At 40.4% G+C, this 12,395-nt stretch overlaps 2 protein-coding genes across 3 annotated transcripts in view; one reads left to right on the forward strand and one right to left on the reverse strand.

The window, feature by feature from the left end:
• Positions 1 to 11,371, reverse strand: part of LOC126162692 (targeting protein for Xklp2-like) — a 121,012-nt gene extending 109,641 nt beyond the window's left edge. Inside the window, exons 1-2 of one of the 2 annotated variants that reach the window (XM_049919346.1) lie at positions 11,192 to 11,371; positions 10,426 to 10,513 (exon numbers count right to left, since the gene is read on the reverse strand). In XM_049919346.1, coding sequence (XP_049775303.1) covers positions 10,426 to 10,513; positions 11,192 to 11,222 — 119 coding nt within the window. In that variant the 5' untranslated portion in view covers positions 11,223 to 11,371. Of the gene's footprint in view, positions 1 to 10,425; positions 10,520 to 11,191 lie in introns of both variants that reach the window. The other variant, XM_049919345.1, reaches the window with a different exon arrangement.
• A 117-nt stretch (positions 11,372 to 11,488) lies between these two features.
• Positions 11,489 to 12,395, forward strand: part of LOC126162693 (uncharacterized) — an 85,309-nt gene continuing 84,402 nt past the window's right edge. Inside the window, exon 1 of the mRNA XM_049919347.1 lies at positions 11,489 to 11,636. The gene's annotated coding sequence lies outside the window, so the exon portion shown is untranslated. The remainder of the gene's footprint in view (positions 11,637 to 12,395) is intronic.

The raw sequence follows: 12,395 nt of genomic DNA on the forward strand, positions 1-12,395 counted from the left end.
TTTAGATGCAGAAACCAAGCCAAAAGGTATGTGTGTTTCATTAAGACCACTGATGATATTTTATTTCAATAAAATGAAACACATCTGGTGCCAAAAATATGCATTTCCTTTGAGTCTGAAGACAGATTTAAATACAATGTTACTTATAATCCGTCTTGATTGCAAAATGTTTATTCATATGACCGGCTTTGGTCCACCTAGTGAATAAACATTTTGCAATCAAGACAGATTATAAGTAACACTGTAAAATCACTGATTGCAGCTATCCTATCAGACATTATGTCTGTTTTTGTAAAGATTTAAATACCTTCATTGGCTTGGAAAAAAAAAAAAATAAATATCCAGCAGCAATTGAGATATTTATACCAAATAAATTAACAAATGACAGAGCTGATCCTCCCTGGTACACAAAACAGGTTAGAACATTGTTGCAGAAACAATGAAACAAACGTGCCAAATTTAAACAGACGCAAAATCCCCAAGACTGGCGCTCTTTTACAGAAGCTCGAAATTTAGCGTGGGCTTCAATGTGAGATGCTTATAACAGTTTCCACAATGAAACTTTGTCTCTAAACTTGGCAGAAAATCCAAAGAGATTCTGGTCGTATGTGAAGTATATTAGTGGCAAGAAACAATCAATACCTTCTCTGCATGATAGCAATGGAGATACTATCAAAGACAGTGCTGCCAAAGCAGAATTACTAAACACAGCCTTTCGAAATGCCTTCACAAAAGAAGACTAAGTAAATATTCCAGAATCTGAATCGAGAACAGCTGCCAACATGAGTAACATAGAAGTAAACATCCTCTGAGCAGTGAAGCAACTTAAATCACTTAATAAAAGCAAGTCTTCTGGTCCAGACTGTATACCAATTAGGTTCCTTTCAGAGTATGCTGATGCATTAGCTCCATACATAACAATCAAACACAACCGTTCGCTCAACGAAAGATCCGTACCCAAAGACTGGAAAGTTGTACAGGTCACACCAATATTCAAGAAAGGTAGTAGGAGTAATCTCATATCATTAACATCGATATGCAGCAGGATTATGGAACATACATTGTGTTCGAACATTATGAATTACCTCAGGGGTGGGTGGGTAGATCTATTGACACACAGTCAACATGGGTTTAGAAAACATCATTCTTGTGAAACACAAATAGCTCTTTCTTCACATGAAGCTTGTGGAGTACTACTGATAAGGGATTTCAGATCGATTCTGTATTTCTGGATATTCGAAGGCTTTTGACACTGTACCACACAAGCACCTGGTAGTGAAATTGCGTGCTTATGGAATATCTCCCCAGTTATGTGACTGGATTTGTGATTTCCTGTCAGAAAGGTCACAGTTCGTAATAATTGACGGAAAGTCATCAAGTAAAACAGAAGTGATTTCTGGTGTTCCCCAAGGTAGTGTTATAGGCCGTTTACTTTTCCTTATCTATATAAATGATTTGGGAGACAATCCGAGCAGCCGTCTTAGGTTGTTTGCAGATGATGCTGTCGTTTACCAACAAATAAAGTCATTAGAAGATCAAAACAAACTGCAAAACGATTTAGAAAAGATATCTGAATGGTGCGAAAATTGGCAGTTGATCTAAATAACGAAAAGTGTGAGGTCATCCACATGAGTGCTAAAAGGAATCCATTAAACTTCAATTATATGACATCAGTCAAATCTAAAGGCCGTAAATTCAACTAAATACCTAGGTATTACAATTATGAACAACTTAAATTGGAACACACAGAAAATGTGGGTAAGGCTAACCAAAGACAGCATTTTAGTGGCAGGACACTTAGAAAACTTAACAGAGCTACTAAGGAGACTGCATACACTACACTTGGTCCGTCCTCTTTTAGAATACTGGTGCGTAGTGTGGGATCCTTAGAAGATAGGACTGACGAAGTACATCAAAAAAGTTCAAAGAAGGGCAGCACGTTTTGTATTATCGTGAAATATGGGAGAGAGTGTCACTGAAATGACACAGTATTTGGGCTGGACGTCATTAAAAGAAACGCATTTTTCTTTGTGACGGAATCTTCTCACGAATTTCCAGTCACCAACTTTCTCCTCCAAATGCGAAAATATTTTCTTGACACTGACCTACATGGGGAGAAATGATCACCACAATAAAATAAGGTATGTCAGGGCTCGTACGGAAAGACATAGGTGTTCGTTCTTTCCACGCGCTATACGAGATTGGAATAACAGAATTGTGAAGGTGGTTCGATGAACCCTCTGCCATGCACTTAAATGTGATTTGCAGAGTATCCATGTAGATGTAGATCTAGATGTAGCTGGAATGAAAAACAATGGAGAGACAGTTCTTGTATTGGCTACTGAAAATGCAGAACACCTTTCCAAAAGCATCCCACTCATATTCCCCAAGGGAGGAGAAAAGAACAGCAAAAGGATAGGCATGCAACACAGAAGGGAAAAGATGCTGCAAAGGCTGGGGCCCCGTGGTAGCCAACCACAAAACCTCCAGGGCGGCGAGTTCCCTTGGACAAGGGGGAGGGGGAGGGGGATAAGGCGGGTGAGCCTGTGGAGTAACTAGAAAGCCAACAGGCACAGTATCAGGAGGTTGTGGGGCAAGGAGGTAGAGAAAAAAAGGAGAGGAGCAGGGAAAGATGGGTGGATGCATTGACAGAGAGCGGCAAATAAACAGGGTGGGAGATGAGAATGGGGTGGATGTCCATGAACGGAAGGTCAACAGGGCCTAGATGTAGGGAAGGCACATAAACTCCATATGACGCCAAAAATTTATACAGATGGTCTTACTGGGAGAAAATCTGAAGCCAGTTTCGATGCTCCACGAGTGGAGGCGATCGAGACATCCTTGAAGACGTCATTCAAGAAGGCTGGTCCGTTGAGAGCAGCAGTAGACTGCAAAATTGTCAACAAGGAAGGAGTCCAAGACATTGGAAAGGAGACAATCCATAATTGGATTTATGGCAATGGCAAACAGTACAACACTTAGCACGGAGCCCTGGGGCACCCCGTATTCTTGGGAGAAAGTATGCAATAGAGTAGGGTTCACCCGCACTTTAAATGTGCATTCTGTCATAAATTCGTGGATGACAAGGAGTAGCCGACCTCAAAAGCCCTAAGAAAACGGTGTGCGGAGGATGCCTGTCCCCCAACAGCTATCGTATGCCTTCTCCTGATCATAAAATATAGCTACTGTTTGACATTACCTGAGAAACTTGTTCATCATATAAGTGGAAAGAGCAACAGGATGGTCAACTGCAGAACGATACTTTCAGAAACTACATTGGGCACTTGTTAAAAGGTTATGGGACTCCAGCCACCAGCCTAAATGGCAATTTAGCATATGCTCCAAAACCTTACAAACACTACCTGAGAGAGAGATTGTGCACTAGCTGGAGGGGAAATGTTTGTCCTTTCCAGGTATCGGAACAGGAATGCCTATAGCTTCCTACCATCATCTGGGAAAGGTACTGTCGGATCAAAGTCTATAATAAAGGCGAAGGAGGTAGCACAGTCTAGGGTATAATAGATGCAGCAACATTTGGACGTGGATTCCATTCGGTCCCGGAGCAGAAGAGCGAGAGGAGGAGGGTGCATGTCTGAGTTCCCACATAGAAAAAACTAGCATTATAGCTTTCACGATTTTGAGAGGAAAAAGCAAGAGGTCCACTCTTTTGCTACCCGTTTTTCAGGAGAAAGGCTGGTGGGTACTGTATTTACTCAAATCTAAGCCGCACTTTTTTTTCCAGTTTTTGTAATCCAAAATCCTGCGGCTTAGAATCGAGTGCAAAGCAAGCAGAAGTTCTGAAAATGTTGGTAGGTGCTGCCACAACTAACTTCTGCCGTCGAATACATGTAGTGACACAGGCATGCTTTGTAGGCACAAAATAAATACTGGCACCAAAACCTCTGCGTCAGTAAATAAATTAAAAAAAAAAAAAAAAGGTAGAAGACTAGCTTTTTTTCTCCGCCCCGAGTTTCGACCACTGCATTTTTGTACATTATCCAATGAAGTAAATACAAATTCCGTATTGTTCATCTTTGAATGTAGCAGAATTTCAATGTACTACGAAAATCCGACTGGCAAGACTGTTTGGGATGTTTGTCAATATGGCCAACTCTACTTTCTGAATTTTATCCTACCTGTGAGAAGAGATGGTTGCTAATAGGAACTTTTATGAATTGTGAATCACATGCAATATTCTCTTCACCTTGAGAATAATACTAATATCAACATTTTGCCATGTATTCTTTCGTGTTTGCTGCTATCTCATTTAAATCCTGTTTGCCTAATAAACTACGAAACTAGAGTGAGACAACAGCAATCGCGGAAGAATATATGTATCATGTCATGTTTATATTCGTATTATACTTATGCCTAATAGTGATACAGTCAGAAATGAGGCACAGCAACTGACTAGATTTTTAATTCAAAGATGACTAATTTCTGTGCAGAATTTGATGTACTAAAGAAGCAGCCGCAAAGATGTTCAAACGGAGAAACATTTTCGCCTAACTCTCGTTCAGAACATGTTCTATCATACACAGTCTATTATTTGGTTCTTTTTGATCATTATCATCACACACAGTCTATTATTTGGTTCTTTTTGATCATTATCAAAGAAGCAGCAGTGTAAGTAACAACAAATAGCAGTCTCTTGCCATTGTTTCACTAATGAGACGATTCCTCTCTCTTTTTTTTAATTGTGAGCGGCGGTAGCGCACACAAAAGCAAGCCATGCCGTGAGCGGCGACAGGCCGTAAATAATCACTAACAGAATGCGACAAACAATGCACGACACAGTACAATAATGCATTTTCTGCTTAAAGTGACGTAAACACCTATAACAAAGAAAACAGCACTTATCAGATCAAGGCAAAATAAGCAATCGATTCAAACCAGATGAAGCACGTGAAAAAGGAAGGGTACTCGTATAAATACGGACGGAGCACCTGACGTATAGCAGTGGCTACCTGGTAAAGCTTAACTGCTAAGCTTACGACTCGAACCAAACTACTGTAGCTGTATCGTCATTCATTCGACCTACATTGTGTCTCAGATTACAATGAAAAAAAGTTGGTCCGATTTGGAGGTGCGGCCTAAAACTTTTCTCTCCCCTTGAATTTCAAGTCTCAAATTTCAGGTGCGGCTTATATTCTGGAATTTTTTTTTCCTTTATTTCGAGTCCCATTTTTCAGGTGCGGCTTAGATTCAAGTAAATACGGTAATTAGAAGAGCTTGAAACCGCAGCAAAGTGCCAATCCAATGAGTTAGAGAATGCAACTTGTAATGGTCGCCTAGTCGTAGATATTGCTAATTGCTATAATCGCACTATTTCACTCCCACTTACGGAACTTGTCAGCACTTTATGTTAGGTTGGCACCATTAAAATGCATTGTGTTGTGGTAATCGCTGCTACTTGCTGGATCGCTGCTGTGTCTCGATGCTGATGCTGGCTCTAAATCTGGTTCTCTAGGGTTAAAAACCATGAGGTCCCGTGTTTTTTATGTGCTTTTGATGATGAAGAACGAGCGAAACCAACAAATATGTAAACTTCAAATATTTATTACTCTGGTGGCTATCTTAATTCCACTGTCCACCAAAGACCATGACAAAACACAAAGTAGTACTTCCGTTACATGTTCTTTGCATTGTTTATCCACCTCAAACAATAACACACAAACACACTTTACCAAAGTGACATTCCAACTGCGCCCCAACCCTTCTTGCTGCTTGTATTTATAACCTTGTCAAAGAACTACTAAAAAGAGATATAGTTTATAAGTCAGATGTACATCTGTTATCATAATTTGTGCAGAAAAGTTATTAATTTGCATCGAGTGACATAATTTAACATGTTATTAAAATGACAGAGATTTGTTGACTTGACAGAATAATTCTTTGTTACAAAAAAGACCCTGTTTTAGAAGTTTGTCAATTGACTTCTCTAATTTGCATAAATAAGTAAATAACAGGAATTATTAAGAATTACATTGGTTTTCGTCTAAAATAGGATTGATTACATGACTACTGAGCGAAAACGCTTCTAGTGAACAAATAGGTTTCACTGGGTGATTTTTATTTAAGGAGATCCAAAATACCTAAGTTGGCCACTATTTTTTGTACTTCATATTAATTATTTAAGATGAACTTAGTGTTTTTACATGATGACATTTGCTGCATCAGTGATCAAGTGATTTTAACTATTGTGTTGGTCAGTTATTCAGTATAATTTAATGGGTTGACTGTTTATGGAGACATGTTATGCAATCACTGTTAACATACACAATAACTTTTCTATAATCATAAATACTCGTTAAACTGGTTGAATTTGGAGGGTATCGCATACTTCGGTACAGTAAAGCCTTTAATATGTTCCGTTACAAACTGGATCCATTAAGGTATCCTGCGCAACAGTTAGCCAGAGATCGGGGAAAAGCTGCGTGTGCCGGATATCTGTCGGATTCAACTCGGAACAACTGTTAACAGGGTGAAAGGATCAAAGGAGCTGGTAAGGAAATGCCAGATTGCCTTCTTGCTACCTCGTTATGATGCGACAGCATTGCGCATGTAACTGCTTGTAGTGGATACAGTTGGCCACATACGAGGATAATGGTGGAAAACGTGAGGAGCATGTCTCCGCTCATGTATTGCGTTATGGCATGCCTCTTTCCACCAAGGAACTGGGGAGCACCAGGGTAAAGGGGAGGAACGGGGTACTGAATGTTCCGCGGCTGTAAAAATAACTTCCGCAACATGAGTGACTTGATCATCGATGCTAGGGAATTGACGGTCATCAATGTTGCTAGAGAAGAGAAAAGTGTCCAATCAGCTTGAGAAAACTTCCAGCGTCTTGGACGCGTAGATGGCAGTTGTGGCTGTAATCAAAGGACACAAGGAAAATGGTCAGTTGAATGTGTATCAGCAAGAGCTAGCCGAACAGTACTGACCGAAAGATTCAGATGAGAGTAGGCTGACATGGAGGTAGACAAAAATGTCAGGTTCCCAGTGTTGAGGCAAACAAGATCCGCTTGGTGGAAGAGTTCAATCAATAGGGAGCCTCTCTGACAAGGATGCGGAGATCCCCAATGCGGGTGGTGGGTGGTGAAGTCCCAAACTAGTAAATAGGGGGGTGGGAGCTGACCAAGGAGGTGAAGGATTGGTTGGTTGGTTGGTTTGTGGGATTGAAGGGACCAGACTACTACGGCCATCGGTCCCGTTTTCCACGAACTTGAAACACCTGCAAAGAATAAGAACAATGGAGCCGACAAAAGACAACACAGACAGAGACCAGAAAAAAAGAATTAAAACCACACTGTATGTGACAGTGGTTGGCTGACCATAGAAACAAAAAAGGAAAAGCCAACCACCAAGAAACGCACTATAAACCCCAGTCTAAAATTGTAACCCAAAGGCCAGACTCAACACAAAAAAAAGGACAAACACTTAGATCAAGCAATAAAAACCCCCTGCAAAAATAAAACTCAAAACTAAATCTGCCATCTCAACGTCACCCGAGAAAAGTGCAGGAAACTTACCAGGAAGCGCAAACATCTGCCTGAGCAGAGTTAAAAATGAGAGACCCACAAGGAGGAGCGCCACGCACCGGTAGCCTCCTTGATGGCCCAAAGTTTGTTGGGTGAAGGAAGGGTGCGCCATTCTTCACCCCAGGTGCGAAGCTCCTTCTGCCGCAAAACTGACCTGAGGTCACTTTCCGAAAGGCCAATCTCCAAGGCTGGTGCACCGATAGCCTGTTTGGCCAGCATGTCAACACATTCATTTCCCGGGATGCCGATATGAACCAGGGTCCACACAAAGATCACAGAGCGGCCGCAATGGGATAGAGTATGGAGGGACTCTTTGATAGCCATCACCAAATGAGAGTGAGGGAAACACTGGTCAATAGCTCGTAAACTGCTCAGGGAGTCACTACAGACAACGAAGGACTCACCTGAGCAGGAGCAGATATACTCAAGGGCGCAAGAGATGGCGACCAGCTCGGCAGTGAAAACACTACAGCAAGCCGGCAACGAGTGATGTTCATAATGATTCCTAGAGTTAGAGCATAACAGACATGACCAGCAACCATCGAACCGTCAGTATAGACTATGTCAGAGCCATCAAACGCGGCAAGGATTGAAAGAAAGTGGCAGTGGAGGGCCTCGGGAGGGACTGAGTCCTTCGAGCCCTGTGCCAAGTCGAGCCGAAGGCATGGGCAGGGCACACACCACAGGGGTATATGCTGAGGGGCCTGGAAAAGAGGTAGGAGAGGGAAAACCTCACGCCCAAAGACAAGAGCTCTGACGCAAACCGCGACTGTACACCTTGACCAGGGTCACCGCTCCGGAAGATGGACGCCCGACTGAGGGAACAGGAGACGATAATTGGGATGCCCGGGCAAGCTACAAACGTGTGTAGCATAACCATTGGCGCCGGAACCGCAATGAGAGGGACACCTGCCTCCACAAGTATGATGTTGACAGGGCTTGTCTGGAAAGCTCCAGTGGCGAGTCTGACTCCGCTGTGAAGGATGGGGTCAAGCAACGTCAATGCGAAAGGTGATGCCGAACCTTAAGCCAGGCTCCCATAATCTAGACGGGACTGAATTAACACCTGGTACAGCCATAGAAGGGTAGACCGATCGGCACCCCAGCTTATCTGGAAAACCGGAGACAAGTGGTATCAATTCATGGAGCAACATCACAAGAACAAAAGCTGGAACATGGAGTACCCCAAGGGTCCGTCATAGGGCCTCTCCTGTTCCTTATTTATGTCAATGATACAGGTTATAACAACAATATCTCAGTTTGCTGATGACACCACCCTTTTTGCCAAAGGAAGAACTGCTGCAGAATCACTCCAAGAAACAGATGAACTCTTCCAAAACATTAAAGAATGGTTCATCAAAAATAAAATGAATGAAGAAAAAACACAACATCTGATATGCACCCTTAACATCAGATGCCATGATAATAAGGAGGCTGTCAAACTGTTGGGCTTCATGATAGACAGGAAACTAACAATGAACGAACACACAGTGTACGTGTGCTCCAAGCTCTCCCGGGTAATATGCCTTCTGAAGAGGTTAAAAGGTGTACTGAGTGACCAATATCTCACAACAGTATATTGTGCCCTATTCCATAGCCACATCAATTATGGCCTACTGTTATGTGGACATTCTGCAGGTTGTAAGGATGTGCTAATCCTACAGAAAAAAGCTCTCAGAATAATCATCAAGTAAAAGACAGGGGCACTGCAGGCCTATATTCAACCAGATAGGAATTATTAGTCTTCAGACAGTATGTGTTTTTATGTCTCATCAGCGTGAAAGAAAACCAAGGTGTCTTCAGCATGAGGCAAGATATACACAATCACAATACCCGTAACAAGAGGAGCATCGAAATACACAGGTGTCGACTGACAGGAACGCAAGACAGCTTTCCAGTGGTTGCCCTAAAGATGTTCAACTCACTGCCTCAAGAAGTGCAATCCCTGCCACTAGGAACATTCAGATGGAGAGTAGCACAGGACCTGAAAGAATGCCCATTGTACTCCATTGGTGAATTCTTTAATAGGGACCAAAGTGAATGGACAAACAAATATTGTTTCTATTAAGTATAAACATAATTAAGTATATATGTAATTAATGTTGACGCAGTCTGTCCAGTCATGGCTGGTAAATGACACAGATCTAGTAATAAAGTATTAAATTGAGGAGGGGTGTTCTGGTTGAAATTCAATGATTATATCTGTGGCTTACGTTGAGTAACTTCAAAGATTTAAAAGTACACTAGTTACCATTTTTCACAACTTAGGGTCCTTTCAAAAATAAATAAATAAATAAATAAACAAAATAAATATAATCAACAAATGGTTTTAACATTTTGACAGTGTTATTTAAGGGAGAGAAACTGAAAATTTATCATGTTACAACACTCCTGTTACCACCGAAAAGTTGAAAAAACTTACACTACGAGAGCATCGAACAGTTTTGCTGGTACTGATCACAAAAATTAACTGATAATACCAAAAACTTAGTTCATACCAGAGCCACAGGGATTTGACCTCCATCTGTAAAAGATGAAGCCTATTTTCTTAAAAATCACACCATTGCTTTCTTTAGTTAGCAAGTTACATATGGCGTAATGAAACCAGAATTTAACTAGACAATATATGATGGGCAATCTAAGATTTATTTCTTATCTCATACAGTGTTTCTGGGAAACCTGTACTGTTCTCTCAGTGATGCTTTCGGTTGTTTCAGAAACCTGTCACAGTTCCACCTGCAAGAGTGCGCTAAGAAACCAAACTCTAGTTAAACATTACCTTTTCTTACCTTTTGCAATTCTGTGTCCATTACACACAATATGGAGACATTCATATGCAAAAAAAGTATATGCTTGCACTTAGTATAAGAGAGCAGGCTCTTACCCATTATGTGACTGTCCATCATCAATGACGATGGCACTCAGTTCATCACAGAGTGCTTTTGGTGAACTGGAGTTATCCAAAAGCAACTCTTCACCTGAAATAGTATCGCAATTATGTATTAGCGTATTTCACGAATCATATTTAGGGACCGAAACTGAGTGTTAAGCAGTCCATGGTTTGGCAGTGGCTCTAGTACATCATGCAGTTAACATAAAATCAAAATGTCGCAGAAAACGCAACTTCCACCACTACTGCATGGAAATTAACACTTCCCCGCTGGTGATGCTGTCGGAGGTTTCCTTAGAACGCAAAAACACAACTGTCAAGCTCCTAAACCACCATCGACAACTGATCAATAGTTATGGTACTTTAATATTGCATAGAATAAAGAAGAGAGATCGGTGCATGGGCTACGTGTCAAATGATTTATAAAAGCAAGCATTCTTAGATTATATCACGTTACGTGTAGCAGCTTCTTGGCAATTTTACTAACGGTCACATTAAAATTAATCTACTTTAAAACTACAGAACAAAACCTCCATTCGAGAAATATTCTATAGGAATAACTACGAACAGAGTCAGCTGTTTTTTTGAAATGGGAATTGCAGATCAATTTCTAACATTGAAAACATGATGCGCAGCAGTAAAGTCTTATAATGTCTTACAACAGAAATCTGTACACCCATTTTAATTTTACCAATACATTTCAAACAGTCATTGTAAATCTAAGTTATATGGAAAAACAAATAAACCAAAACAAACAAACCTTCACCACAATCCGTGCCACTGTCACTCATGATAATTGCTTAGTTGGATAACTGAATAACAATTTCAAATATCGTGCAACTACGAAATGTATTCGTCTTTGGTCTGATGAGGGGTACCAATACACTCCCCTCGCGAAGTTGGCGAACTTTAACTTAATAAGAAATGGGTGTATCGTTACGTACAACCCATAAATTTTTATTCTGTCAGCAAGATTCATAAATAAATCCTTTGAGAATCTTTTTCGGGTTTTTATAGGCACCACAATTGCAACTCCAGACTACAGCAAAGATATCTGATAAACAAAGAAAATGAACATATGTCTTTGGGCTTAGTGGCGGTTCTACATTTGAATGTACACCGATTTGGGATAGAGTAGTGACAATTAGTAAGAGTAATTGATTGCTCATTGATTAGCAATCTAGCCGTTTGTTGTTGCAGTGGGCGTAAGTATAAATAATATACTGCATCGATGAAGTTATATTCAGAATAGTACATTATTTTAATACACATTATATGCAATTGAGACATGAAAAATGCCTCTGCATTCGATTTCATATTATTTCATGCATTGGTCCGTTAGCATTCTACTGTCAAAACCATTCCATGAAGTGTGTTACGATTCAGAAACTGTGTGCGTTGCTTTTTTATGTTACGGTAGCATTGTTAATTTCTCTGAGTTACACGGATTGCAATGTGTGTGAGATACATATTATGTCCCTTAGAGTAAGTACTGATGTGTTTATAGAAAACGAAGTGGACAGACTTCAATTTGAAACAAATTTTGCTTAATTGTGCCTTACAATTGGCAGTAACGAAAATATGCGGCCCATCAGTGTGTATCGGAAAACAATGTGTGCGTCTGCCTAGTATTTAAAATTTATTTCTACAAATAATTTATAGTTGAGTGTTCCCCAACTCTCCCTTTTGAGTTTTCACTTAGACTCGTCGACTTTTTTTTGTGAGCACAAATTGTAATGCATGTAATTTAAATAAATACATTATACTATAGTGAGTTTAATGTAAAACGTTTTTAAATTTGGTCAGAACTGAGTTTGCTTTACATTTTCAGCCTTCCACTAAAAGTTTCTTAAAACTATGATTTTTTTCATCTTGTGCCAAAATTTCCTCATAATGTTAGTTACTTTCTATATAGAGTAGCCTATCTGTGCAATATTACACTTAATTAGGAAATGATTAGGGGG

The sequence above is a fragment of the Schistocerca cancellata genome, chromosome 2, assembly GCF_023864275.1.
Source record: "Schistocerca cancellata isolate TAMUIC-IGC-003103 chromosome 2, iqSchCanc2.1, whole genome shotgun sequence".
Taxonomy (NCBI): Eukaryota; Metazoa; Arthropoda; class Insecta; order Orthoptera; family Acrididae; genus Schistocerca; species Schistocerca cancellata.